Genomic DNA, 25315 nt, shown 5'->3' on the forward strand with positions numbered 1-25315 from the left:
GTCATTAACAATGACCAGTGATGAGCCAAAGAGAGAAAACACTCCCTGTCTAAATCAGCTTGAGAATTGTAAAGGAGTCTGAAACACTGGAAAAGAAACATTTACAAGATCACAAAGATCACAAAGAAACATATATAAAAATCACACCTAAAAACAGAAAATGCACTAACCTTACAGAGACAACCTCTTGAAGATTAATGCATAGACACTGATTAATCTTAGCTAAGAACGCAAACATACGCAATGAAGATCAGCTTGCTACTTGTATGAGTGTTAAAATGGTGTGAATGTTGAATAAAATACACTTGAGTTTGAAGTTGAGGAATAACTCAAAAGAAGCTGTATGACAAGGGAGTGAGTTATGGAAAAGAAAAGTGATTAAAGTAGTTTTAAAAGAGTGACTTAGGAGTGCTCTCGTACTGAGTGATCAAACCAGTGATTATTATAGAAAGAAAATGAAAATAACTCGATAATGTGTTAAGGTTTAAACAGGCATTTCTCTTGTCACGGCAACTTGTTGAGATAGGACTCAGTATGCAAATTAGCTGAAAGGAGTGGAGAGAAAGAAGCTTCCTGTGTGTCTGTGTGGTTGAGGCCTTGACGAAAGGAAGCAAAGTAGACTGTTTAGAGGTGCAGATTTGGATAAGAAATTTATAATTTAGTGATGACACATTGTTATAACGTGTTTATATGTTATGCTAAATCTAAGTATGGTAAAGTCCTTAAAGGGGGGACATTGTTGTGTGCAAAACGGTGCAGCTTTTGATGAGGTTTTCAGTGCATTGAACGGGTGAAATTTAAGATTGTTTAAGATATTTGAGGTTGTTGTTTTTTATTTAATAGAGGGAGTTTTATTAAACATTCACATGTCTAAGGGGGCCCATTATTTTGTAACAGTGCACTTAGGAAAAACCTGTCAGGTGATTTTGTTTTGTGCTTTGATGAGCTAATAATCAGCTCTCTTTTTCTCATTTTTGTTCTGAAGCAGGCCTGGAAGAGAGTGAACTAACAGCACTGACAAAGTTTTTGGGAGAACAATCATAAGGTGGGCTTTCCAGATTATAATTGGCTGAGGAGGAGTCTGCCGGTGGGGACCTGATTGGTTGTGAGTCTCTGTTTAAAAGGATTGTAGCGCGCCAATCCAGTCCAAAAGTATAAAGAACTATTTTCCTAAAAAGGTAAAACAAGTGAATGAGCTCATTTTGCTGAGAGGGGAGTATCTGTTTATTCGCGCGGGAGTCTCCACTATTGGCAATACCTGGTGTGAATGCATGTGAGTGAATGTGTGTGACTGGACCAAGGTGGGGATGAATAAATGTGGACAAACAATTTACCATGCCAGCAAGAGAAAGGAGATGCTTTGTTTTGCTTTTGTCATAAGCAGGAGGAGTGGAATACTTAATTCTGGGGATGCTGATGTTTGCTTTGAGGGAATTTCTGTTTTATTTACTGGGGTTAGATTATGTTATTACATTATAAAATGCTAAATGCTAAAGGGGAAACATTTTTTGATATAACTTATGTTACCATTAACTGAAGAAACACATGATTGTTAACTGTTCTAAGTTTTATTTGTTATAACACAGATTGAATCATAAAGGGGGAGAGTTGGTTATGAAATGTAGAGTACAGGTTTTGTTTCCAGGAAATTCCAAGGATCCAGACTTTGAATGGAGCAAGGAGTTCGAGGAGATGTGGAATGAAGATTAAATTGATTTTATTCCTTAAACACAGGCTTTCAGGGCCGGAGCAAATATACTTGAGAGGAGGATTGCTGAGGTGTTTGGAGAGATGATATGACTAACCTTATTGCTTTAATTTACTAAGCCCGGGTGATGTATTTTGAGTTTTTATTTATTTGGACACATGTGATGTGTCCAAATATAAAGGGGGAATTTAAGGGGTAATTTGAAATGGGTTCTAGGATCATTTTATGACTTTTGGAGTTTTGGATGATTTAGATATGGTAAACCTGGGGCAGAAATTGTTATTTTCATGTTTAAGTTAAAGGATTAAAATGAACTGAATCCTGTTTAGAAGATAAAAGGCCGGTGTTCATGAGAAGTTGTACACCAAAGTTAAAGGGAAATTGTGGGACATTTTTAAATAAAAAGATATGCTTTGGGGAAAACTAGCGAAGATTTTAGGAGTAGAAAAGGTTTTATTTCTTTTTGATTTCTAGAATAAGTGGTTATAATGCAGGCTTACACATACAGATATTACATAGATTTATTTCTAGGGTAGAGGAGAGAGCTTCTTAAGAGAGTGTTAAAAGTGTCGCTGACTCAAATGAATAATATTTGAGATTATATACGCAGAAATGATTTTTTCTTACACATTGCGATCGTGCTCATTAACAGAGTTGATGTTCGGTCCATTTAAGGTCATAAGCTTCGATGAGCGCGATGTCTCAGTCGATATATTGCGGGGGACTTGGAGCAATAGAAGGATAAACAGCATTCACGCTTACAAACACACATGATTTAAACATAGGCGAGGCCAAAGGCCTGGAATTCATTTAGCTTTTAACTTTACAGCTCCTAACTTGCAGGGATGGCGTGGAGTGTAATGAATGAATGCAAAACATGCTTACAGACACAAACATGACAGAGATTTATTTTATAGGGCAAAGGTGGAACACATGTTGCTTTGTTTCTGCTTAGCAACTACTGAGGTAGAAGGTGTTAAAGATAAGTATGCAATAAGTGAACAGGAAACGTGTGAGGGTGAGACGGGTGAAACAAAATGTTGTAGATAATGGAAACTTGTCTAACTGGCATTAACGGTAACTTTTGCATGTTATGTATATGCTTGAAGCAAAAAGAGGCGTAAATCCTGACAGAAAATTTTGAAGTGTGCTTTCTAGCGGAGATTTAGGCTGACATGGGGATGGTGTATATTTTACCCTGGGTGTGTTTAATAGAACTAAAAGTGTTGCTCACACACATAAAGAGCATTGAGATTAAGTAAAGTTAATATAAAGGATAGAGCCCAGAACATGATATTGTGAACCAACTTTGAATAATTAAAGGAACATTAGATGAACACAGTAGATTAGTGAGGTGTAGCAGAGAGAGGCGGTTTGTTTTCTATCCCTTACAGGAGAAGATTTCCACTAGAGAGGGACCCAGAAAAGGAGCAGAGACCACTTAAGCATGAAGTGTTTTCAAGTGGGAGCTGGCGTTTTATTACTGGACCACCTAGATGACCTGAGGTTGTTGTCTGATTGGCTGAGTCAGAGGACGGCTAGAGAGGGTCAGAGCGAAGGCAGTGGACCTGGGAATGGTGGTTTCGGTGCCCATGATGCCATTAATGGATCTAGAGGTGACAGAGTGGGTCGAGGAGTGACACAAGAAAACGGTGTGGTGACGTCAAGAGAGGGAATTGTAGAATCACAGGAATTATTTTACTGCTACTGTTCATAACCATCATCTTTATCGTTGCATTAATTATCATTTCATCAAAGCATTTATTGAAGCTGTTGGCATTATGTTATAATTTGTATTACAGGGGTTATCATAATCACATATTAACATGTTTATTACAGGTGCAGTTATAACCACTTTAAATCGTTGAGTTAAATCTATAATCTTAAAAGCTTATATGCTGAGTATATTGTTACAGTAAAATAGTAGCTGAGCAAAGGCCTGAGTGTATTCAGCAACATGTTGCACTAGAGTTTACTTGACAACAGGTGACAGAAGGAGGACAAGTCCATGGGGACCTTTCATGGCCTGAGATCATCACCATATTTGGAAGAGGGTGCCAGAAAGGGGAACTTCTGTCTCTGCATTTATCGCTTAAAATTGATCATTGTCTGTAAAAGAGGCAAATAATGTTCTTAAGATGCAAATTATGTGCTTGTAAACGCAAGAGGGGGCGTTATAATACCCTGATGTTATAAAAGCAATCTGAAGTGTATTTTTGGGCGGAGATTTATAACTGATGCAGTTTACATCTCCCCACGCTGCGTGTATTCACTAAAATCAATTGTTTGACCAAGCTCTTCTGGACCATCGTTGTTTTACTCTCGTCCTCAATATCGGACCCTTAACACTAGCTACACAGCCATGTTAGTATAACATTAGCACAGTGAAGCTGGAGGATGAACGCTAACTTTTTTCCACTCGACAAAAGTTAACGTGAGGGTTCCCGATGGTTAGGGACAAATGCAATCGCATGGCAGGATGCTGTAAACGGACCAAACTTCAGTCAGGAGAACAACTGAGATAATCCATCCACAATACGAGGTTAGTCATTAATATACTGCTGCATGGGCTGGGCTGTAGGTACATCGGAAGGGTTTAAAACTGAGCTTTAAAATGAACAGTGGTAATAAAAACCGAGAGAGGCCGACAGTGATCACTGACTGTTTTTAGGGGCTTGTTCAGATTAAATAGAACAAGATACTCATATATCCTTAATAAATGCAGAGTAGTTCGGACCTAGAAGCAGGGTTCATTACGTCATAATTTAAAGACCAGATTAGGTGCAGACAGCTTAAATATTTCCATGGCAACTTACACACGATAGTTACAATAAAGCCATTTTAACCATTGCAACGTGGAAAAACTCGCAGTATACCAAGTATATTCCACCCCTAATTGACTCTGCAGAAAGTTGGTGACTCCTGCACACTATGACCCTGACCACACTATGACACTCCTCCACACTATGACACTAGCACCCGCTGACCCTGCTCTGTGATTTTACGTGGCTTACCACTTTATGGCTGAGTTGCTGTCATTCGTTTGCACTTTGCTATAATACCACTAAGAATTGACTGTGGAATATTTAGTAGCAAGGAAATTTCATGACTGGACACAGGTGGCAACCTATCACGGTACCACGCTGGAATTCACTGAGAGCAAGCCATTCTTTGACAAGAAGCAATCTGCATGCCCAGGCTCTCAATTTTATACACCTGTGGCAATGGCAGTGATCGAAACACCTGAATTCAATGATTTGGATGGATGAGTGATTACTTTTAGCAATATATTGTCTGTGACTCGTCTCCGGGGCAGCTTGGCAGCTTCATCAAACCAGCACCCACTCACATGTATTTTCTACTGGATTTAGTGGAGGAGAATACATCAGTTGTTGGACGATGTAATTACACACTAATTAATGTATATTAATGAGACACTAAAAACTATTTTAGTTTTTAGTGCACTGCAAGGACTAAAAACTAAAAAAATAATTATCTGACAAACTTTAAGCAAAATGGAGTTTTTTTGTTATGATTAAGCAAGCAGGTACATCCCACTGAAAACAAATCTCCCTTGTTCTTAAAACCCCCAAAATTGTGTTTATCACACCAGAACAAGTTACAAAAACAATATACTCCCCACTCCAACCTAGCCATTTAGCTGCAACCATCTTTTCCCACTGTATGAGTCAATGTTTTTCACTACAGACAAAGATTATTTGGTGGCCCAGGTGCACATGTCCAGACTGCAAGGACTAAAGAAATTAAGCTTAAATCCAGCCATTAAACATTTTTATTCTTATTCCCAGTACTTCTACCAACTGCATGGAAAATATACTGGAATGAATCAACATGTGGGCCAAGTATTGGCTCATATTGGCCCTGCCGAGTAAGAACACATATGTGTAAATAACACAATTAGTAATGCCATATCATGTTTTCACTGGTAAAGAGCTAAAGACTTTTAAAAACAGGTTTGTTATTTATATATAATAAAGATATCTTACACAGGAAGGAAATTAAAGCAAAAAACACAAAAAGGACCAGGAAAAAATATAAACGTAGCTGTAGACTAAACAGTCGTTTAAACAATGGCATGAGCAATGGGGTGCAACCCAAAAAATTCCTAGAAATGATCATCAGTGTTGGAAAAGCACTCACCGTCAGCTTCTTGGTGTGCTGGGAAGCCTGCTTCCCTATGATCAACAGATCTTGATGAGACACTGTCCCCAGTCCCATAAGTGCATCACCTGTGGCAGCCTGATAACTCTCCACTGCTGAAATGTTTGCAGACTGAGAGCTCTCAAACAATGTAGATTTTGGCATGGTATCTGGCAGCTGGACATTAAGGCCAACCTGGTTTTCCATCTTGGGCACAGAGGACGAGTTACTGGTCTCTGTAAGGCCAGTCTGCTTCAGCCCTGGTTTGTTTGGGGTTAGAATTCCATCTGATGCAGCAGTGAAGGTGTCATCGCCTTTTTCACAAACAGCAACCACCGGTGACTTGGCTTGGTCATTTTTCCTGGATAGCTCAAAGGAAACATAACTATAAGGCACTTTTGTGGCTCTAACTGTCTTGGCTTGTGCACTGACAGAGGTTGTGGTGTTGGGATGATCTGTCAGTGCACAAGCCACAAGCTTCCCTCCACCCCAGGGGGAGGACTGGTTGGTTGGCATGGTAAAATCCAGCGATGTCGTCCTTATTTCTAAAGGCTGGTTTTGGGTGATCACAGTAAACAATTTAACAGTTGAGAAAACCTAATAAATGAATGGCTGAAAGCTCCTCCTCCTCCTCTTGCTGACACAAAGTTGATGATTTTCAAGGTCAACTCCAACTAAACAGATAACCAGTTCTTGCTAAAGCCAGACCAACAGTAACCACTACTGCCATGGCAAATGTCTGGGCCTCTCATCTGGGCTGGAGGTAAGCAGGAAAACATTGACTTGTGGTTGTGCTGCAGGTTTAGATATTTTCAGGTGTGAAGTATACGTGGCTAATTCAAGCTGAATCTTAAGTCTCTGGTTTATTAGGAGGAAGGTGTTTTTCCGTCATTTCCTCATATACTGCTGGGGGAAGAAATGTGGCTGCACCAGATTGTTCACACTAAGGTATCAGGACTTGACAGGAGAATGGGATACCCTGCAGCCATCATATCATCCTCAGTCACTTTACAGGAAATGAAACTGTCCACTCTCAGCACCAATACTGTAAGCACAAGAAAGAAAAAGCACAGTCAATTATTGATAATTATTGATTATCATGAAAATCCTTTCATATTATCATCACTTAGTATTTGAGCCATTTTACTGCAGTAGGGACATATGATGTCACAGGTAATCCCGAGTTTTGATCTTTTCTGTATACACAATGGAGAAAATCCAAACTTTTGCATCACTGGAAAACTGGGTTGTCAAAATTTTAAGTTGCTTAAATTACAGAACAACTTTCAGATTCAAATTAAACTACTTAGAAATATTGTATCTTTATGACTTAATCTTTGGAGAATAGCATTGGGTGACTGGAAGAATAGATCTGTGTCGGTGGTTCACTCACTTAATTGCAGTTGTTTTTGTTTTGGGTTGTTTTTCCAGATTTTCTGTCAGATTGTGGTCCAATTATATGTTATATTTGAGATGACGGGGGTTGAACACATGGCCCAGCCATAATGGGGGCAGATTTTTACATTCGGTATGTATTTTTAATTTTGGATGCCTTTATGTAACGTATACTACGGCTAACATGCTTCAGGTAATGTTAAAGGCATATACTGTGGCTATGTCCTATAGATCAGCGAGTGGCCGAACGAGGGGAGTTGGCTAGCTTTTAGTAAACTATAACGTCCCATATTCACGGCTGTCGCTGCTGACTTTTGTCATAGTGACGACTGTCATTGAAAGCGTGGAGAATTCACGTGCGAGCTGACATGCCGCTTCAATTTAGCTTCACATTAGCCTACTTATAAGTCTAGTTTGATTGCGTTAAGTGATAAAATGGTGTTAGCTGACGCGAAACTGAGTTTCCATAGAAACAATGCACCCACCCTGTGTGGTAGCGATACATAAAGCCAGTTTAACTAACCTACCTTCAGTTTACCGCTACAATGTTCACTTCGCGTTAGCTTAGCAACCCAGACCGATTCAATTAAACTGCTAAACTGTCGTCATATGCTAAAGAACTGCCCGGAGGATAAAATACTTTTATGAACTCATAGGAATCTTGTTTTTCTATGTTCGTACCTACTTTGTCTCATGTAATGACTCAAGTTGATGTTGCTAGTCGAACGACTTGGCTGCTTGTTTTCGAGTTTCTAATGTTGCACCGCTGAGCTTAAAAATCCAAAAGATACATCAGCATGACCCAAGATCGTCTATTGAACCAATACGAGAGCAGGACTTCTTCTTCTTCTTTTTATTATTATTTATTGGCGGTTGGCAAAAAGCAAAATGGTGCCTTACCGCCACCAACTGGTGTGGAGTGTGGACCGTACAAACGAACCCTAGAGCAGGACTTTTTCTTCGTAGAGGTATTTGGCGGAGCGTTACTGCCACCACCTGGTAAAGATACGTCATTTCATAGTGCGGATCCGATTCCGTGCTAAAGTCCCCAGTAACTATTGCTAAGGGAATCTGGTACAGATCTTAGTGGGCACATGGGAATAAAAGAAACGTTTATTTGCTTCGAAGCCAAACACATTAGATGAATCTACTGAAATCCTTTGTGTCACAATTCCTAAATTAAACTTTATTTTAATCTCTCCCAGTTTCCTTTTTAGGTGTTTTCTTTCAAAATAGCATATTCACCATATATTGTGTTCTAACATGACACGAACACAGCAAAGTAACGAGAGGTAGGGTGTCAAACGAAGGTACTATCCCCCCCTCTCTCCAAACTAATCTCACTTTATTCTTTAAAAAAATATTTTGAATGCATTTCTAAAGCACGCATCTCCCCGTTATAAGGTTTCAGTGTCTGCTGCAGTCCGAATGAACATACGCCGCTAAAATAATTTTAACAAACACGTCAGATCTCAGTGTGAAAACAAATCCTCTGGCCTGGGTGTGTATTAGGACCGGGGGTGTCTGAATTCAAAGATAAAATGGTACTCAGTAATTTGTATGCATGTCCAAAATGAATGGAGTATTTCTCTGCGATTGCAAACTCTGTGTAAACAATCTTGGCATCAAAATAAAGCTAACACTTGTGAGATTTCATCAGAGATGTAGATATTGCAGCAAATGTTAAAGTTACTGAGGCTGGAACAGAAAAATTAAAAAGATTTTTCCTCGCCTAATTTATTTATTTATTTATTTTAGCATATAACCCCTTTAAAATATGTGTTGGTTCACATTTAAATCCAGAAAATCAGTAATCAGCATATAAACATCGTCTGTGCAAAGATTTATGCTTCTAAATCAGTAAAAAAAAAAAAACAACTGCACTTTTAATAAATCAATATTGAGTCGATGTGCAGTTTGTCCAATTTTGGCACACCTTGTAGCTGAACTTTTAAAAGTACTGAACAGCAGACATGATTTAATTTCATTAACTTGCCTAAAAATGCTTGTTTTTGGAATATTTCTGAAGAATTAACCACACATGGTGAGTTTAAATGGACCCAGCGCTTCAAACTCTGAGGGCCTGTGACTTCTCCTAGTTAAAAAAAACCCTTCTAGTTAAAAAAAAGCAAACTGGTTGCCTTAGTAACAAAAGTACAATTTTCTTAAGATAGCTAAGTTAAGGGAACTTGTTCATTGTGAGTGCACAGTATCTTTGTCAGCAATACTATATATTTATGAATTACTGTAACTGACACAAAACTATTGACAAAACAGTCAGAAAAGATGGGGGAAATGTCAGTGGCCACCACCTATAAAGCCATTCTTATTATGGGGATTGTCTCATTGTGTTGTTAAACAACGCCCTCTTCAACTCCACCGACCTGATCAATGTCCCAGAAGGTGACTTGATGCTATAAAAACTGTTCCTGTAATTTTTTTAACACTTTATTTTGGCAGATGTGTGCTGTCCAAGAACCACCAGGTGGTGACTGCCACAGTGCTGTCTTGCTTGCTTGCAGTTCAGGACTATAATCAACATAAATCAGGTTTTGGTTGAAAAGTTAACAGATAAGGAAAGAAAACATCATGAAGCCTTGGGTCTTTATACCTTTCACCAGCAGAGGGATGACTAGAGTCTCTGTAGATTTCCTGTCCTGCCTCTTCCAGTTCTTACTCCTCTCACTTCTTTAACTCCCTCAAGTACAAATTTCCCCATTTTTCCTACTCTTTTGCTTCTTCTCAGTCTTTTCCTCCTTTTCCCCTTCTTTATTTCTTCCTCTGTCCCTTCTCTTTTCCTTCTCTCTCTCTCTCTCTCTCTTTTTTTTAACCTGTCCCGTTTGGTTCTTTTGCCATCAGAATTATTGTCTAAAGGCGAAGAAAGATGCCTCTTTTCCTTCTCTCATTACCTCCTTGTCCCTTCTTCTATTTCATCTTCTTTTGCAGTTTCTCTCCTTCTTCTCCCACTGATCCGTTATTCCTTTCTTTTTGAGATGTATTCTCCTTCTTGACTGTCCATCACATTCCCTCTCACTCTCTCTCATTTCCTCTCTTGCCTTCCTCTACTCCTTCTCTCCTTATATCTTCTTTTGAACCTTTCGTATTTACCTTTGTTTTTTCACTTCTTTGAAGTTTTCACTCTCTGTTTCATTTTCCCTTGTCTTCTTTTTCTTCCCTGCCCCATTCTTTTCCTTTTCACCTCCCTCCTTTTCCTGGACTGTCCCTTTCCTGGTTCTCCATGTTCTTTTCATGTCCTCCCACTTTTCCTTTTCCTTCCTCTCCCCAGACTCCCTTCATCATCCATTCTGTTTCCTCTGTTTTCTCACTTTCCTCCTTTATTTTCCTTTTTTAACATCGATCCTTTCACCTTTGTCTTGCATGTCACAGCTTGGAGACTGAGTGTGTGTGTGTGTGTGTGTGTGTGTGTGTGTGTGTGTGTGAGAGAGAGAGCGAGAGATAAAAGGAGCAGGAGACCACAAGCCGACTGAAGCCGAAGAGCCAAGCAGTGAGTTTAGCAGCAGCAGGAATGCTTCTGTGAACAATCTGCAGGGCAGACGGGCCAAGAAGGAGAAATGAGAACTAAGAACTGATGATCATCTCTCACCTACTAAACTATTTCTGAACTTGAGACTAATCTAGCTCCAGAGATGAATAAAGAAGAAAAAGACCCAAGGAAGAACAAGACTTTGGAGACTTTTGGATATTTTAGGATTTTTTCCTGCTGATATCAAGAAGAAAATAGGATTAAAGAAAAAAAGTGAAGAAGGTGTTTGATTGGAAGATCAGTCAGAAGATGTTGATGTCCGCTTTATCCACACAGATGCAAAGAAAAGCAGAATGAAAGGAAAAAATATGAAAACCACAATTAAGTAAAAAAACAAAACAGAAGAGAACAGACTTTTAGTCCACCTGTTAATGGATAATATGCTGTAGAGCAATATTTGTGTCTTAGTTTAAATAAAGTAAGAAGAAAAAGGCACAACTGAAGATATACAGAATACAGATTTTAATAAATCAAACTGAGTAGCAGGTTCTGATTTTGCATAAAGGAACAGAGAAGTTCAATAACATAAAGTGGTCAGAGGAAAGATGTGTGGATAGAAGAGAAGAAAGACTAACAGGTTTGGAAAACCAAGAAAAAGAGATTTACACACAAAAAAGAGTAGAAAGGTAAACACTTGAAAAAACTGCAGGTGTGACAATGGTTTCTCTCAGAGCTTTCCTCCTCGTCCTCATTTTCCACACTACAGTTGTGGTCCCAGCAGCCAGTGTAACCCTGAGCAGGCTGGAGCGCTGGGTCCGGTCAGCCCTCCAGTCACTGCAGTGGAACCAGCTGGAGCGCTGCCGTCGCCTGTCCTCCCTCTCTGAGGCTGAATGCAGGCAGCACGCCCACCTGCCGCTGTCCTCGGTGGCTGTGTACGTGTCGGAGCCTTACAGTGTTGCAGGTAGCAGTACTCTCTTACTCTGTTATTCACTGTGTTCAGTGTACTTTCTCTGAGAACACAGGTCTGGTGGATGTACACATATTTATTCCAAAGATGTCTTTAAATATCCATGACCATCAGGAGAATGCGCTTTTAAACGATTTTTCAGAACATACCTAATTTTACTCACAAGTTAACAAAGATTTGACCAGATGTTTACAGAGGTAACTACGGTTACTAAGTTATTACATATTGTTAGTATCATCATAAGTATGCATGAAATGCATTGTACCAGCTATAAAATACATTTTACTGTTTCACATCCCGGTAGGTCACTCTGACAAAGTTTTGGCCATCCTACCAGACTCCTCCGTCGGGATGTTGAGCTCCAAGCTACGGAGGCGCTTCAGCGGCAGCCAGGTGCTGAATGGGATGCAGGGTCCCCACAGACACCAGCAGTCTCTCCCTCGCTCCATGGCCCATGATGCTGTGTTACTGCTAGATCCAAGCCCTGGGGAGAACTTTGGACACCCAGTAGTCCTCTTCTATGTGGATGTGAATGTGACAAAGAAAAGATGCTCCCACTTAGATGGCATTTACCTGGGTGAGTCTCAAGACACTGACAGTTATCCAGTCCATGAACTTTAAGAGATTACAAAGTGCCAGTTTAAAAAAAATTTCACTGCTAGTTGATTTGATGACAATACTCATGTTATGGATAAATCATACAGTTTATAGAAAACATAGCCTAACCTCAGAAGTCAAGATTACCTGGATCTGTTTGCCAGCAGGAGGTAACTCCTCTGGATGCAAAAAGAAATCAAACTTTATAGAAGTTTTAGTTTTCAGGATTAATTTTGACTTTGGTACAGGTCAGCTGGGAGAAGTGATGGATGTAGGAAGTGTTGCTGCAGTCACAGAACAGGGAGGAGTAAAGGAGTTTCCCTGGATCACAAGAGTAAAATATAAGAAAATAAGATGTATGGGACAGATTTACTGGGTGAGACGAGTTACTGTAATGCTGCAGTTGTCAGATGATCTACTAACAATGTGCTCTAATTTATATACAAAGATGCAGCCAGTTCACTTCAGTAAAAACCAACACTCTGCCTAAATAATGTGAATTAGTGGCTCAAAAATCCTGAGGGGGAGTATGAGGGACAAAGCTGCAGGCCTACTAGGCAAAATAATGCATGGATATATCAGTCAGGTTTCAAACATGTGTTTTCTTTTGGAAAAAGTTCATCAATTTAGATAAAAGAGAAGGGGCTGAGGGAGGAATAATATGCTTTTGATTTAAGGGAAAACTCTTCTGATAGAAATCGCTGTGCACTGTGCAAAGGGTTGTGAGGATTAGGACTCAGGTACAGCGAAAGATTTATCCAGTGGAGCACCTCATTATTAAAAACTCTCCCACCCCACAAACCAGAAATCTGTGTGCAGCTACTGACCTGTACGATGTGTGGACCACGAGCTGTCCCAGTTACTATGTTACTGTGCCACATGCATGTATGCATGCACTGCTTTTTAGTGTTGACTCATGGAAGTCCAATCTACCACAGAAATCTATATGTATGGTACTGGTACCAGTCTATGTCTATGGTTTCTTGGTTCCAGATGTTGATTGTTTTACTATCTGGTGTTCTTGGTTCCCATTAGGTTTTGAATCTTGATTACAGTTTGTTTTCTCTGAGCTCTTGTTCCTCCTCTTACACTACATTGCCAAAAGTATTTGCTTGTTCACATGTAGATGAACTTGAGTAATATCACATTTGTAATCCACAGGATTTAATATGTTGTCAGCACACCTTCAACTCCTCTGGGAAAGCTTTACACAAGGCTTAGAAGTATTTTTGTTTTTGTGAGACACTGATGGTGGATAAGAGGACCAGGCTCACAGTTTTCTGGCAACCACCAAACCAATGCAATGGCAGTGATTGAAACACCTGAATTCAGTGATGGGGGGGTGAATACTGTTAGCAATATAGTGTATGTCAAGTCAATAATCAGTAAATTCAGTTTCATAGTTTGATGTGGTTTGACCCTTGTACCTTGTATTTAGTTTTACTTCCTTGTCTTGTTGCTTTGATTAGTTTCAGCTGTGTTTCCTCACGCCTCAGTTTTCCTCAGGTCTTTCTTGAGTCATGCCATGCTATCCATTTCCCCCCACCAAGGATTTTACAGTGTCTTTTAGTGAAACGAAACTAATGCTGATGTAATGCAAAAAAATCTACAAATCTCACATTTTTCACAGGCCTTAAAAGAACAAATCAATCAATGATTGAGAAACTCCAGTAAAAAAGGCTTCTTTGATCATATGGTTCACCTGTACCATGCAGCCTAGCATGCAGGCTGCAACTAAGAAAAAGCTGGGAAAAAGCTCCATCACTTGGCTGTCCATCTTGAGAAGTGTGTGAAATTCTTTTTTTTTTATGCCACTTCTGCAGGTACAGGTTGCAGGTAAGTTTAATACGTGGCCTTATCATTCACAAGGAGACAGACCAATGTGAGTATTCTGGTGAAGTTAAGAATTAATTTCCATCCATCTAAAAAGCTCCACTTTCAGTGGCAAACAACAGCTTTATGGAACAGAAGGTCAAAAGGCAGAGTAGGAGAGTTTTTTTTAAAGTGCGTTATTCCTGCACTGCTGCTCCAAAGGGAGAGCAAATAAAAGCTTTCTGTGATGTATGTGTTCCTGCATCTCTGATGAAAGCAGAGTATGATAAAGTGCAGGTTTATGACCTCCCACTGTGAGAGGGGTTAAGGCCAAATGTTGAGCTATTCATGCATGCACACACAGCACTGTGCCCCCTGCTGGGTCCCATAGGTAGATTTAGATGAGCATTTTCTTTAGAGAGAAACTTTCTTTTGACCTAATTTAACCAAATCAGGGCAGAAAGAAGGAGAAAAGAGAGAAATAACAAAAAGAAAAGAAAATGGTAAAAGTAGGAGACAAAAAAACCTCAAGAAGTAGAGAGGATAAACAGATGTGGAAGAAAAGCCATATACAATTCACTTTTCCCAATTCCATAAAGATCTCTAAACCAATAGGGTCCAAGGTAGTTCATTTATCTCCCAGTTAGTGGTTTGTGGTGCATTAAAGATTAAGGGCTGTATTAAACATTCGTAGAACCCTACTCTACTTATAAAGCTGAGAAAAGGAGGCCAGGCTAACAAACTTTATAATTTATTTTTACTTTCACAGTGCTCACAATTTCCATTTCATTCATCTCCCACTACAGGAAACTGACCCTAAACCTCTTTCTCCTGCTGTCTTCTGCCTTTGTGTCTTCAGGTGATGAATGTTTGACGCTAGCTTTAAAGGGTCGCTGTGAGAACCAGCTGAAGCATCGTCACACCGGGGCAGAAAGGGTGATTGGTAATGGTCACATGACAGTTGGGATGCTACACAGTGGCACCATTACCACCAGCGGTGGTAACCGTTTTTTAGAGCGTGCTATTGGAGGGCTCTGTGAGGTCCACTTCCTCCCACTGGTGGTTGGAGTCAGAGACAGTAACCGAACACAAAGACTCAGATGTGTTGGTAGGTACAGCAGGTCCGAAAACCACCCTACACTAACCAGTTAGAGGGCATACTGTTCCCTTTTGTTTTACAAACAACTAATTAACAGCACTGTATTTTTAGTATTTGGAGTATTCAGAGTATATGTAATGACTCTGTGCTAAACTGAAATACATAATAACCACAGAAAGCCCAACAACTGACATAAATACACAAGCGTCTTAAATGGGAGTCTATTGTGCTTTGCATACTTCTGCAGCCAATTAGATGACCGCCTTCATTTAAACAAAACATTGAAAAAAAATATGGTTAAACGACTACAGCTACTTCTTCTTCTGGCTGTTCTCTTTATGAGTTACCACACAGAGGATCATCTGCTTCCATCCCACCCTATCCTTAGCATCCTCCAGCTCTCTGCATATTCTCCTTCGCCATATCATTGAACCTCATGAGGTGGTTAGGCAGGAGCACATAGTGGGTATCCTAAAAATGGTGGTTTTACTTACCCCAGAAAAATAGACAAATTGAATCAACAATATACATACTAAACAAGGCCAAAGGAACAGAACTAAACTCAAGCCAAAATAGCAATTTAACATAACTCCAGACTAATTGCTCAACAAAATAAAACTGACCTAACACACAAGAAACACAAAGGACTTAAATACTGGCTGATCAGACCAGGTTGATACACAAATACCAACAAATTTAACATCAACAAAAGCCCCCAAAAGCAGCATTTAGTTTAATACTTATTTCAAATTAATAATACTCAGCAGAAGGCTAAGCAAATAAGCAACTTATAAGTAAAAGCAATTATGCAACATTTAAGATAATTATTCTTCCTCGTGATAGAACTGCACTTACTATCACCCAATCAGCACTTCCTGTATATAACAGTGCTGCATTCCAGAGCATATCTTTGACGCCAGCAGCCCCGAGCAGCGACACGAACCCCTGCCAGCACCGGTAAAACAGAGAAACGCAAAAGAAGAATTTAATAAAGATAAATGTATCAAAGCTAACTAAATGTGCACACTACAAATAGAACTCATTTATTTCAACAAAATCGAATAAACATAAATAAAGTGTCGAAAAAAGAACTGTGTGTCACAATATTTGTGTATGTGAAATTAAGTTTACTCCTGTTGAATAAAAGTGTTGGTGTACGGGGTTACGAGCTACAGAGTTGTGTAGCTGCAGGTGCGGCTTTGACACACACACACACACTTCAAGGATGCTAGGATAGCAAGAGAGATAGTTGGAGGCTGTGCGGTCTTCTCCAGGGATGTGCTGATCTTTGAACTGGAATGGCTGCATGGCTAGAACCAGTGAATAATTTTCCCATTCCCAGTCCTTCAGCCTGTTCAGCCACTGAAATGCTTTATGGTCAGTCTGCAAAATGAACTCCCTCCCCAGCAAGTAGTACTTTAAGGAGTCTAGTGCCACACTTGACGGTGGCATAGTGCTCTTCTTCATAGGTATGGCTCTAGCTCTGGCTGGGACACACTTTGCTGGATTGATTGTGAGGGCATCAGGCTGCAAGCGGTCCAGGAAAAATTCATTTGTTCCACGTGTGCCTCCAAGGTGCCGCTGTAAATGAGAATTTACATTGCAAGTCAGACATTGTGGTTGTGTTGGTCACTCTGGCACAAACAGCACACCCAAGCTGAGTCCACAAGTGTTCAGTGGGGTTTAGGTGGGCACTGCAGTTAAGGCATTCCATCGTCTTTTCTCCAAAGTTCTGGAGGTAATACCTGATCAACCCCGCTCTGGGGGAGTGCATTGTCATCTTGGAGGAAAGAGTTTGGTCCCAGACTCTGGAGACACAGGATCACCACTGGCTGCAGAATCTCTCAGCATTGAGCTTTCCTCCAGTGATGACAACCCTTGTTTTCCCATTGAGGGAGATGCTGCCTTATACTAATACTTCACACAACCTCCACCAAAAACTGTTCCCCTATCAGTTCAGCAAACAGCATTATGTTCTCCACGTCTTCTCCACACTTTGATACTGCGATGTCTTAGGCAGAATCTTGACTTGTTGCTGAACGTAACATTTCTCCACATGTTCTGGTTCTATTGCACAGGATGTCGACATGTAGTCATGGCAGCCCTGTGAGAGCAGAGTTCTGGACGGTGTGGCTAGAGAGCTGTCTGCCATATCATCCTGAAATCTTGACTGCAAATCTGTAAAAGGATCCCTATGGCCTTTGGTTCCGAAGTGCTAGTGGCGTGAGGAAATGGTCTTGTTGTGGTGTATTCTTCTTGGGACACCCTCTTCATGGCCCATCTTTGACATCCCCAATTATTAACTTAGAATTGGCCAATTTGGAGATGGTACTATGACTCGTGCCAAATAATGGTGCAACTTGGTTTTACAGAACACCAGCTTGAATTTGCCCTATCATATGGGCCCTATCCAGGTCATTAACAATTTTGTGCTAAGTTTATATGAAAATCCAAATAACTGGGATTTATAGTAAATCTGAAAAAAACCCATATGCTAATAATCACTGTATTTTTGAAGATGTTTGTACAAAGTTTCATTCACATGCCAAATGTGCAATTAAGTGCACATTTTGCAATTAAGTATTTTTGAATTGTTGGTGAGTGTAGAAGGATACCAAGACTAATTTGACACGTCTAGAGATATATCAGTCTGAAGTCTTTGCTTTCATTAAAGTAGTCTTTTAAGACAATCACCTGTGTTTGATGCATGCTCAATCATCCAGGTAAGGAAATCCCTGAAGGTTTATTCTGTTCTTCTGAATGTAGTGTTTTCAGTGTAAGAAACGTCTCTGAATCGAGGAGGGGGCCTAAGGGTGCATCTTTTAGCGTCTTACAATGTTTTAACTGCAGCCATTCCTTAACTCTCTGTGATCACGGCCATTGATCAATGCTTGTGACAATTTACATATTATTGATCATTAAACTGACCAGACGGCCCATTGTTAGTCAGTGGTGCTACCTTTGGTCATTTTGTAAGTGTGCTGTTTATCAGGTTGTAGAAACCTGCAGTCAGCTGAGACTGAAGAAGTCACTTGGGTGAGTGACGTTTCTCCCACTGAAAACGCAATGTCCTTCTGGGACAAGGACCTTTTCTGTGTCTTTTCTGTGATACTTTCCTTTTCCCTGGACAGACCACACAGACTTTGCAGCATGTCCTCAGCTGCTGCCCATGAGCTCTCCTAGTTTGCCCATCTCAAGCTGTGAGCTGAATAAAAACACGAGACGCTGCCATCAGCAGCCACTGGGCACTCACCTCTCCTGTCGCCTCTACCAGACCTGTGACCATGCTGTCCTCATTTCAGGTATGCCATTTTTATATCTATGTAAAGGTCTCATGAAATAAACCTTGACTGCAAATCTTAGTAGTATGCAAGTAAATTAGTATTAGTATATCACTAAAGTTACATCCCAATTACATCAACAAGGTCCTGGGTTCAAATCCCGTCTGTGGCTTTTCTATGTGGACTTTGCATATTCTCTCCGGGTACTTAAGGTTCCTTCCACAGTCCAAAGACATGCATGGGGTTAGGCATTTCTAAACTGACCACAGGTGTGAATTATGTCTCTGTGTTAGCCCTGCATATTGGACAGCTGTCCAGGGTGTAACTGTTTGACAGGTAGGATAGGTTTAACCTGTCCTGTGACCTTGGACACATGGTTAGTAAATGGACTACTTGTTATACAGCCCTTTTCTACTTGAGCATTCAAAGCACTTTATACAGCATGTCACATTCACCCATTCACACACATTCATACAAGCAGTTGTTTCTACCTAACATTTAGAGACAACAATAGCATTGTGAGTAGCTTTCTGTTATCGCTTAGTGTTTGCTGGTCTTGTTTATTTCCTTACCTTATACAAATTCCTCAGTAACATTCAGGGTCACTGGGACTCAATGTCCCAGCCTCCTCTGGAATGGTAAATTTGAGTAGAAAAGCCACAGTTCTAATCTATCTGAACACTAAAAGCGCTTTACACAACTTCCCTCATTCACCCATTCTTGCAAGCACTTATTTTTTTCTCTTTCTAAGTGCTTTCTATCTAACATTCACACACATTCATACTCCAACGGATGCATCGGAGTGCAACTTGGGGAAAATTTCCCAAGGATATTTGACATGCAGACTGGAGCAGACGGGGATCGAAGGTTGGTGGTTTAATCCCCGTCATTTCTGCTGCTGGCAACGTGATAGAGCAGATTATTGGGTAAACCAGGTCTGTCCATCATCATCTCCTGCCACCTGGGGAGAGAAGCTTCTTCAGTTCTAAGGTCAAATGACGGAGAGTCCCAGATTTAAGCCCTAAAGGAGTTCTATGGGTAGTTGACTCATAAGGTGGCAGATGTGTAAGCTAGTGTCAGTGTTTTTAGTTGAGCTGTAAACAAACATATTTGGGCACTTTCACAACTGGTTGCTGCAGATGGCTCCTCCCACTTTTTTGTGGGAGAAGTCTCTTCTTGGTAAACGGGAGTTCATTCTCACTGCTGCCAAGTGTTGGTAGATGACACTGTGATCACTGGGATTCTCTCTCTATTATTGTGGGCTTTTTACAATTCACAATATGAAACTCTTTCCAATAAAATGCAAACTGTTTCTTATTGCTAACCATTCCAGTCATAATTTACCTTTGGTCAAAAATGCAGCTCCCCATAATGTTAATCATTATGTTTTAGTATTAATGATTGGTCTATGGTTAGAGTCTTTAAGAATTGAATGCAAGTCAGAGTACAGTGATGGAAACATGTGTGTGTGTGTGTGTGTGTGTGTGTGTGTGTGTGTGTAGGTGGCTGGCAGCAACAAATGATGTTCCAGCATCATGTTCAGAATCTTCAGCGGTTCTACAAAATGCTGCAGAACAACGGCTTCCATAAGGATCACATTAAGATCTTCTTTGGCAGCAGTGGACAGCTTCCTGGTAGGAACACTGGTGGAGTTTTTACTCTTTACTTTGAAAATGTCCACTACATTTACTTGATACTTTATTTGCCAAGTATAGAAACAAATTAAAAATAGCTGCTTATTTACTGGCTGCAGAACTGTTTTAATATGTTGCTCTGATACATTCTGAATAATCACACTAATTTTTATTATTTAACGTATATTTCATGCCAAAGCTTAATTTGTTACCTTAATATTTACTAATTCTGTTTAATTACAAACACTCCCACCTTTTAATTTTTATAAAGTTGAACTATTTTGGAGATTAAAAATATACTTTCACTGTAGCTTATTCTGTTCTTTCAACATCATGTCTGTTGAGTTTTGTTAACAACAATCTTGCTAAAATTGAGTAAAGTAGTACACCAAAGGTACTTAGAGTATGATGATAAAAGAGCCGAGTATTATAGGACTGTTTGTTAAAATGTGTGTCTGTACCTGACTTGTCTCTCCGGTCTCCTCCCTTTGCAGAGGATGTAGAGGGTGCATACTCTGCAACAGAGAAATCGGTGATCCGTAACCACGTGTCGTACGTCTGCAGGAAGCAGCACTGTGCCGACATGTTGGTTCTGTACCTGAACTCACCCACGTGCAATGATGGCACCATGCTGTTGTGGGATGCCAACCTTAATGGCATTGTAAGAGGGTACACCACACACACACACACACACACACACACACACACACAAAGAAAACTACACTAGAATAAATTAAGTAAACATAAAGATAAAACCAACACACAAATCAGCTAATTAGTGCAACAACAGCACCAGCAGAATCCAGGGGATCAATTCAATTCAGTTCAATTCAATTTATATAGCACCAAAGCACAGCAAGTCACCTCAAGGCGCTTAATATTTTAAGGTAAAAGGTAGTGAGGAACACTCAGTGCAACATGGGAAGCCCCGAGCACCTTGTTTATTTATCCTGTAAAGCTAGACAACATGGGAGTTAGTAGCGATTTACTCACTTTTAGAGCCAAACTCAAGTGTCAACAGAGAAACTACACTGGATGGACTGGAGAAAGTTAAACCTATGGTGCAAGAGGCCACCCAAAAAGTGAACATGGTACACCAAACAGTAGATGCTGATGTGGTCCTTTCTTCTTTCCTATTGTTGGCACTTGACTGCTTTTCTTTCCTGATTGTCTCACATGTGTTTCCTTGTAATCCATCTGTCCCTGTGTGCCTTCACACACTTCCATTTCTGATTCTCTCTACCTGCCTTTCTTTTTCCAGGCAGATCTAAAAGAACGCTACTCAGTCAACGAGCTGTTGGCCGACCTGGCCGGCTGCAGGGCAACTCGTGTCCTGCTGTTTGTGGATCAGAGCTACAGCGGTGTCCTTTCCAAGAGGCTGCAAGGCTCTCAGAAACACCTCAATGTGGTTCTAATCCAGAACCAGGCCAGGCAGACTTATGCCCACCTGAACCACAGGTTGAGTCCAGGCTGGGAGGACAGCAGCTGGTCCTTAATCAGTCCTGCTACCTGCTTGCTGGACCACCTGGGAAAGGTGACTTTTTAGAGTGAATTTTTGTTTCAGTGTTTACTCCCCTGAATACTTTTCTAATCTCCTCTCATGATGTGTCAGGATGTTGGGATGTTTCGCCTTCTGGAGCCATGGGCGGGTCTTTTAAACGTGACCTTGGCTGGTGCCCCATGCAATGCCACACCACCTCTAACAGATAGCGAGATGCGGCGAGAGTACCAGGGCTGCCAGAATCTGCCGACTGCGCTTTGGCACCAGAAACACAGACGGGCGAAATAAGCAGAGCATGGAGACGTGCTGGGAGACTTTGAGAGAGGATGAATCATGGACACACACACACACACACACACACACATAGAAATTTGCAATGCAAAACTACAATTTTGTTGCTGCGCGTGAGTGTGTGTGTATTAACCAATGTACACGGTGGACACTGCTGTGTGTGTGTGTGCCGTTTATGTCCTAACTCTGAACTTGGACTGTAACCATGAAGATGACAGCTCATCCCAACGGGATTGTCCTGAACTCGGTGTTACCAGCGTGTGTGCTTGTTTGTATGTGTGTGTGTGTTTGTGAGTTCAGCAAGAGGACAGGGGCTCTCAGAGACCAGCGCTAGCTGATGCTCTGGCCATTGTTGGAGTGTGGGACAGTGTGTACGCCGTATCTCCTGGGCACTTAAATGTTTTAGATCCAATCATCCCTCTCTATTTTTGTCTGTCCTTTATTTATTCTCATTTGCCTTCTGTTCGCATTTTCCACTTGTCCTGGACTTCTTTCTGCTTGTATATCGATCGCTCTTAGTCTCTTTCCTTCCTCTGCAACACTTTTCTTCTTTTTGCTTTCACTCTATAAGGAGCATTCTCATGTAAAGTCAGCAAACCTGTTAACCTGTTTTGACCAGATTTGTATATCACTGTATTCGCTTCTATACATGCAGGGTTTGTGTTTCGGTGACCAGTGATAATATATATATAATTATATATAATTAGATTATTGGGGATGCTGAATGGCGAGTCTTTCTGCGGTCAAGGAAAGGCATTCAGCGCCCATTTAATTGTCTGTAAGTCAGCAGCAACTGCAGCATGGAGCTACAGCAGATATGTTTAATGTTAGTGTTTATAAAAACAGCTAATTATGTCTTTATTGAAACAAAACGACTTTGATCATTTAGATTTTTTGCTTCACAGAGGACACAATTCTGCTGATTATTCAGAGAAGAAGAAGACATATTCCTTTGATGCCGCTCATTTCCAAATGATAACTACACATTAGGAGTGTAAAACCGAGCCGACTGTCAAGGTGTTGCTGCTCACTTCAGGCAAAATTCCTAATGATTATTTTACATCTTAAAATGTATCTGTTTTCACAGTAGATGTCAGTATTGTCTCTACGATATCATGAACATGTGTCAGGAAATAAAAAACCGACCTCATGAAAAGTCCTGGGCTACAGCATCACAGGACTCCATCCATCCATCCATTCATCCATTTTCTTCAGTCCCCCTTTGAAGCTGGTAGTCCAGAGAGCTCTCCAAATTTTACAGTGATAGCAGGTGATAGTGGGTCTGACTGTGAAACTGCATGCTCATTGGCTAACGATAAAAAACAGATGTTATATTTTTTTTTTCTTCAGAATGACCCACAAAAGTGACTGAGCCCATGAACTCAGCAGCAGAGCATTTACAGAGATCAGGTCAGAAACTGTTTCCTCGTAGACTTTTATAGAATCAAAGGATTTTTATTTTTTTGCAGCCACAGCGATCAGCATCTCAACATCTGGGTTTTTAGGCATTACATTTCATTTTTCAGACCCTATTAATCTTTTTTACTGTCTATGGCCTAAATGTCTCCCTAATGGCTGAAAAAAAAGATGTATTCATTACTTCCACCTTTACTACAAAACCAAGATGGCAACTCTTAAATGTACACCCTTCATTCACCGATTAACAGTCAGAGTACATCTTTAAGGTTCTTCTCGTACACTTTGTGTTTGTCTGTTTGAACGCAGTCATGCACTCATACTAGATAGGAATGCACCATTCCACGTTTCTTCCCAGTTCCGATACATTGCTAGTGTCTTGTCTTTAGGTGTTTGCTGTGTTAAATTAATAAACTGTATTCCTTACTCTGAGTGACTGGGAATCATTCTTTTTTGTGTAAGGCAACATTAGCCTGGCATGAAAAATAAGTCTTTCATAAGTCTGGAAATTAAAATGTAGGAACAAATAACATTAACTGATATTTATTAGAAATAAAATGAAAACTCTTCTTTAATTTGGGTCCTACTTTTTCCTCTCCCTGCTCTCATTGTGGATACACCTCCTCAGACACATCGTGCAGGTACAGCCAAAACTTCTTCTTTTTTAAGGAAAAATCAGGCGACACGCTGACAGTCAAGAAATAGAGATCTGTTCGCAGCAATCATGATTAAGAGATGAAGCACTGAGACTGCCCTTCCTGCTACACAGACTGGCTATGGCATTTTAATAAGGGTGTGTGAGTGTGTCACAGAGAAACATGCATTGAACTGACAGACTATGTTCTGAATTCCACTTTTCTGTGGGATTTGTGTCTGTGGGTGACCTGTCTCACTCTTTTCTGGTAAGTTCCTTCCTGTCTTGCTGTCTTTTACACATGTTAGTGTTAGTTTATTGATTTTATTGAAATCTATTCATTGTTAATCTTTATCAAGTTGATGAGACAAACAGTTTTCCAAATGATATTTTTGCAGCTGAGTTGCTTCTGAGAAGTGCAGATTCACTATCTGTGCAATGACTTTCTAGTTGTGTGCAGCAAATCAAAACATGTAGTCAACAAAGAGTTTTTAAGGACCAGTCAAATACCTGAGATTTATTTCTCCACCTGATGACCAGACATTCTCTGAGTACTTGGGAGCTAATTTATGCAGAACACAAAACTGCAGGACTACAGAACAAAAAAGAAAACCTTACAATTCTAAAATGAAGAAATAATGAGGACAGTGAGACCAAACTCAGAGTATGATGCTGTTTGTGGACCTGAGCTCAGGGTTCAACACCATTATCCCAGACATCCTTACCATTAAACTGGACCAAACTCTCCCTAACACCGGCTCCTGGATCAAAGATTTCAACTTCAATCGGTCAAATTAACCCACAACACCATTTCCCTGGTAAAGAAGGCCCAGCAACGGCTGCACGTCCTGCGTGTCCTGAGGAGGAATAACTCGGAGGAGATGCTGCTGCTGGACCTTCTACTGCTTCCCAGTGAAGAGCGTGCTCTGCTGCCAGCGTGTTTGGTACACAGGGACCACTAATAAGAACAGAACAGAAATCATTGGCTGATCTCTGCCACGCTGACAGGTGTTAAGAAAATTTCCAGTTTCTCCATGGTATGACCAGCTGTTATTCTCCTGCTCCACTCCTCTGGTGTTAACCAGGGGGCCAGGTTTAGCAAAAGCTGTTTGAGGCAAAGCCTGTTGGTCTTAGCTGGTTCTGAAGCGCTGGTGTTCTCTGACGTGGTTGTCGAGTCTAATACACATAGAAACAAGCTAAGAACATCAAGAATACCAAGAATGTCAAGCAAAATCTTTTGCAGCTGTTTGAGCCGTTTTGGTGGTTTAGGCCCTGGAGGAAAGTCCCAGCCCCCCTTTCACTGTCAACATCCTGAAACGCCATGCTGTACTTTCC

The 25315-nt window shown here is 40.5% G+C and overlaps 2 protein-coding genes across 6 annotated transcripts in view; one reads left to right on the forward strand and one right to left on the reverse strand.

Annotated features, from left to right (window-relative positions):
• The window catches only part of ttll4 (tubulin tyrosine ligase-like family, member 4), a gene marked incomplete at its 3' end in the record, with an annotated part of 40576 nt that extends 32256 nt beyond the window's left edge, over positions 1 to 8320 (reverse strand). Inside the window, 2 exon segments of one of the 5 annotated variants that reach the window (XM_025903514.1) lie at positions 5870 to 6914; positions 8165 to 8320. In XM_025903514.1, the coding sequence (XP_025759299.1) occupies positions 5870 to 6385 (516 nt within the window). 5 annotated transcript variants of the gene reach the window in all.
• Positions 7234 to 23765, forward strand: si:ch211-67e16.11 (uncharacterized). Its single transcript, XM_005460940.4, has 9 exons — positions 7234 to 7397; positions 10652 to 11709; positions 12020 to 12292; positions 14984 to 15232; positions 18355 to 18525; positions 20007 to 20138; positions 20633 to 20799; positions 21400 to 21672; positions 21751 to 23765. The coding sequence occupies exons 2-9, from the start codon at positions 11466 to 11468 to the stop codon at positions 21925 to 21927; spliced, it is 1686 nt and encodes a 561-aa protein (XP_005460997.1). The 5' UTR covers positions 7234 to 7397; positions 10652 to 11465; the 3' UTR covers positions 21928 to 23765.
• The last annotated feature ends 1550 nt before the right edge of the window (positions 23766 to 25315 follow it).

Source organism: Oreochromis niloticus, linkage group LG16, assembly GCF_001858045.2.
Source record: "Oreochromis niloticus isolate F11D_XX linkage group LG16, O_niloticus_UMD_NMBU, whole genome shotgun sequence".
In the NCBI taxonomy this organism is placed as follows: Eukaryota; Metazoa; Chordata; class Actinopteri; order Cichliformes; family Cichlidae; genus Oreochromis; species Oreochromis niloticus.

Bases quoted from the DNA above. Each gene is read 5' to 3' on its own strand.
- si:ch211-67e16.11 (XM_005460940.4), top strand. From the start codon at position 11,466: ATGGTTTCTCTCAGAGCTTTCCTCCTCGTCCTCATTTTCCACACTACA. The intron at 15,233-18,354 runs GTAGGTACAGCA...TTCCCTGGACAG, and splicing joins ACAAAGACTCAGATGTGTTG to ACCACACAGACTTTGCAGCA. The intron at 18,526-20,006 runs GTATGCCATTTT...GTGTGTGTGTAG, and splicing joins CCATGCTGTCCTCATTTCAG to GTGGCTGGCAGCAACAAATG.